At 37.9% G+C, this 4578-nt stretch overlaps 1 protein-coding gene across 1 annotated transcript; it reads left to right on the top strand.

Annotated features, from left to right (window-relative positions):
- Nucleotides 1–365: 365 nt before the first annotated feature.
- On the top strand, nucleotides 366–4372 carry LOC124172752. The gene is made up of 7 exons (XM_046552238.1): nucleotides 366–521; nucleotides 756–884; nucleotides 1540–1753; nucleotides 1837–2235; nucleotides 2592–2800; nucleotides 2959–3121; nucleotides 3769–4372. Exons 1-7 carry the CDS (start codon nucleotides 366–368, stop codon nucleotides 3858–3860), a joined length of 1362 nt encoding a protein of 453 aa, XP_046408194.1. The 3' UTR covers nucleotides 3861–4372.
- Nucleotides 4373–4578: the final 206 nt, after the last annotated feature.

The following is a 4578-nucleotide window of genomic DNA, read 5'->3' as shown; positions in this document are numbered from 1 at the left end:
AATTATAATCAATATTCAATTCAAAAGATTGCTTCTGCCTTACTGAAATGCATTAATTTTTCTAGAGTGTCATTCTTCTTGGTGATCATGTTTTATTTTTTAATGTTCATGGTTCAATTTGCTTTCCCTTGGGCTATTACCCTATTGCAATGGAAATACTTGCCCATTCCTGTGACCCCTAGAGCTGCACTGGTGGGATTAATTCTAAATTATTCCCGGTAGGGCCACCCATGATAGGTCAGAGGGTAGGAGTCAGACTAAAGGTAGTCCACGTGATGGTGTCACGTAAAAAGCACTGATGGAATGGAAGTGGGAAACCCTACAAACTATCTCTTCCCTGAAAACATGGAGTAGGTACTACAAAAATGAGCCTTGGAAACTCATTGAACGAGGTCGGCAAGGTCCTCGTGTTCGTCAACATCCGAAATCCTTGCAGAGGCTCATCATCATCAGCAGCAGCAGCAATGAAGAAAGAAGAGCAGGAAGATAGAGAAGAAGCAATAAGTATAGGGACGTGGAATGTGAGGGGAAAATAACAAAAGGGAAATGGAAAAAGGGATGATAGATTCTTAGGATTATGCGAGTTGAGATGGAACAATTGTGGGGATTACTGGATTGGTGGTATAGCATTATACATACCTAGTGATGGGGAGGAAAGTTTACAAGGGGTAGCATTAGTATTAAACTAGAAGATGGGTAAGTGTGTGGTGGGTATAGATTATGTAAGCCACAGAATTTTTGTGGTTAATATTGAGGTGCGATCCACCAACCTTGTAGTGGTTCAAATTCACATGCCCAGCAACAATCACAGGGAGGAAGAAGTAGATGAGGTGTATGAACAGCTCAAAGCATCACAAGCTAGGAATGAGGGCCTCAAGATAAAAGTAGGTGGAGAAAGCAGGTAGAGCAATGCAACTATTTGGGTAGGATATTAGAGAAAAATGGAGACAACGTTAAGGGCATCAGGAAGAGAATTGCATTAGCAACGGAGGCTTTCATGAACAGGAAGGAGCTTCTGAGAGGATCGTTATGTAAGAGTTTAAAGAAAAGGTTAGTGAAGAGTCTAATCTGGAGTGTAGCACTTTACGGTGTAGAAACATAGACACCTGCGAAGGAGGACGAGAAAAGACTGGAGGCATTCGAGATGTGGGTGTGGCGAAGGTAAATTGGAGAAGGTATGGTGAAGGTAACTGGGATGGAAAGGAGGAGGAACAATAAAGTGCTGGACATGGTGGGTGAGGAGAGGCAGCTTTAAGATGAGATACAGAGGGGACAGAAGGTAATGGTGGTGCGAGTACTTGGCGGGGAGGGGATGTTGAAAACAGTGTTGGAGGGTAGAATGTTAGGTAAACGATGGAGGGGAGGGAAGAGAATAGGATTTTTAGATGGACTGAAAGGGAAGAGGCCTTACTGCAAATTGAAAGGTAAGCGCTTGAAGGAAAGGGAAGCTCCCAGAGTACTTGTTAAGTACTCCATGGTAACCCATCTCAATCGGTATAATATTTTAATAAAAATAATATGTAATAATAATAATTTCAGTTTGCTGTGGTGAAATTTATGGAGGAGGATAATTGTGAAGTTATTCCATCAAAATGGATAGTAACTGATGGACCACTGCCACCAGCCAGCTCAAGGGCACAAGTGCTGTGGCCTCCTGCAGCTACAAAATTTTCAGTTTCAAAGGCTATTGTTCGCCTAGCTGACCCTCTGCCAACCTGGGATAAGCATGACACATGTGTTATGCGATATTATGGTATTTTCCTATATTCTTAACCTGTTAATTTCCTTTGTCTGATACTGTAGTTAATTTTTAAAACTTTTATTTTTGATTTTTAGATGACTATTCAAAAGCTCGCCTTGGAGCTAAGCAAGCTGAAGAAACTTCAAATTTGGACACAGATTTGGACGTGAGAAAAAGAAAGAGGAAACCAAACAGGAGGTTCTTGAGTGACAGAGATGTATCACCAAGTAAAGGGTGGAAGCGGATTTCAGTTTGCCATAACATGGATGACTCTGATGATTCAGATGAGGTGCAAAATACCTCAAGACCTAAACATAAAATTCCTTCTCCTCCACCCATTCATCCATCTACTACTGGACAAACGACGTTCAGTGACTGCCCAACTTCATTACCTCATAGACTAACCTCATCCAATTCACTTATTTTATCAGAGGATGAGGAGACAACTGAGGAGAAGCAACCAAAGAGAGAAAGCATTGATAACTACAGATCTGGTAAGCTATGCTGAATGTTTTACGCAGTGTTTGTAGTTACTTATGGTGTGTTAGTTTGATTTCATTCTCAAACTTTGGCTAAGCCTTTTTTTGACTAGTCTAAGAATATTTGTTGCACTTGGGGAGGACTTAATGATTTACTTTTTATGTTGCTTGCCCATAAAAAGTAGGTAATAACTTACTGTCAAATACAAATTTTGTTGGGCTTGCTAATGAACTGGAAATATACTATCTAAATTAGTCAATAACAATCAGAATAGTAGGGTAATCCTAGAACATGTACAATTTGCTTGGCCTTGTGGACTTTGTCTATTGATGGTCTCTGTGACATTATATGGATTTTTAATATTTTTCAGAAATGAATGTCCTGAGTAAATTGGTCGCAGAGCTAAGCAGCAAACTAGATGTGATAATAATGAATCAGGAAATGCTGATGACCGAATTGATGCCAGGGAAGAAAAGGTTATTAAGACCCAATGGCCTCCCATCACTGCCTCTCAAAAGTGTTTCCGCTATAATGGAATTTGAAAGATTCCTTGGCAGCGAGGAAAGCATGATATCCTTTGTAAGTATTTAGCATGTAGATATTATAATAAATTAATATTTTCATTCTTTTTTTCTGAAATATTTTAACATTAATAGGGCTATGCTTTAATTGCGATTTCCAGTAGATTTATTGAAATGCTCTTTAGCTGCATAATATTTCTCTCTCCTCTTGATCAGGTTGATTACATCAGTACTTATGCCGGTACAGCAGATGAGGCAAAAGCAACAGTGAGAATGTTAAAAAAAATTTTTACTAACGAAGCAGCCAAGAATTACAACTGGCAAGGGACAGCTCCCAAGAAATCATTCAAGGAGTTGAGAATTTGTGAAGCGGTTTTAGGTAGGTGGACATTTCAATTGCATTGTATGGCCACATGTACCAGACATAGACTTCTGATCATAGTTAGGAAAATTACCAAGAATGTTCCTGTGCACCTTTTCTCGCAATTCAATGGGGACTGTTCTTATATTTGATGTGTTAGAGTGGGTCAACTCATTGCATTCTTGCACAACTACCCATTCTTGCATACTGTTTCATTTTCCCATTGTCTATTGTGCAAACTTTGCCTCTGAAATGAGGCAGGTCAGCTGTTGCAAAAAATTAACTAGAATTACTTTTCGAATCAGTTTATGCTCAATTAGAAGGATTAAAAGTTTAAGGCCTCTGCATTTATTTTGGGATTGCTTCATGTATGTTGACTTCGCTTAAAGAGAGTTACATTAGCATTCCAGCTGGAGTCTTCAGGTCAACTACTGCATATTGGTGAAAACCTTCGAACATACACTGAAAGTTCACTTCTGAAAAAAATTGTTAACTTAAATAGTTTGTAACCTTGCAAAATATTAATTTAAATTGATAATCCCAAATTAGCTCATGATTATAGTGCCAATGCGAACTGTAATTGTTAGTTTAAAAAAATAATTGTGTTGATCACTGTTGTGTTGCACTTGATCTAATTTTTTTCTGTATTACATTTTATTTTGCAGCTGCTGTGTTAAAAAAAATGCCTTCCTCACGCCTTGAAGTGGCAGAAAAAACAATAAAGGTGTGGCTGAAAAATGCGCCATTCAGAAAATGATTTGTATGAAAGAAAATAATAACACATGCAGTAACCGAGATAGCATGCTATATGTACTTGCTGCAAACTTGCCATAAATTTGTCATGGCAAAGTTGCAAGTTTGCAGCAAGCTTGTCATGACAAGCCTGCAAACTTGCTGCAAGCTTGAATCAAACCTAGTTATGCTTTTTCTAACTTGTCTTGTCATGTCAAAGTTGCTGCCAACTTCTAGTGTTATACCAGCTGCAAACTTGTAGTATCATACCTGCTGGGTCATATCATGCTCAACTCATACATGCCATATTATTCTGGCTGCAAACATGTCTCATCATGTGCAATGAAAGCTTAGTTTCACACCCATTATTTAAGTAATGGCACTTGCTTAAGGAAAAAGTCTTAAATTGTCTACTGTTGTAATAATGGCCACGAATAACCTCAATTTACAAGGACTAAACCTGAAAAATTCTGTAGTCAATTAAATTTTCTCCTCAATTTATTCTTCTTCATTGCACATAAGTTGGCAGATAAATTTAGTGGCAAATTTATGTACTGAAATAATGTTCAACTAATAAATACTAAAAATAGTTAATTAATCCCATTAATTATTTGCAAGCTGAAGACTTTAGCCAGGATATTACCTATTTTTCAAATTTTGAAATGCTAAATAAGAATTGACCTAGACATGGTACAAAATCAGTAGAAAACATCACTGCAGAATTTGGAGTCATTTCCCTTAAA

The sequence above is a fragment of the Ischnura elegans genome (genome assembly GCF_921293095.1).
Source record: "Ischnura elegans chromosome 13 unlocalized genomic scaffold, ioIscEleg1.1 SUPER_13_unloc_2, whole genome shotgun sequence".
Lineage (NCBI taxonomy): Eukaryota > Metazoa > Arthropoda > Insecta > Odonata > Coenagrionidae > Ischnura > Ischnura elegans.
Note: the sequence above shows the minus strand (reverse complement) of the source record. Positions and strands in the feature narration are given on the sequence as shown.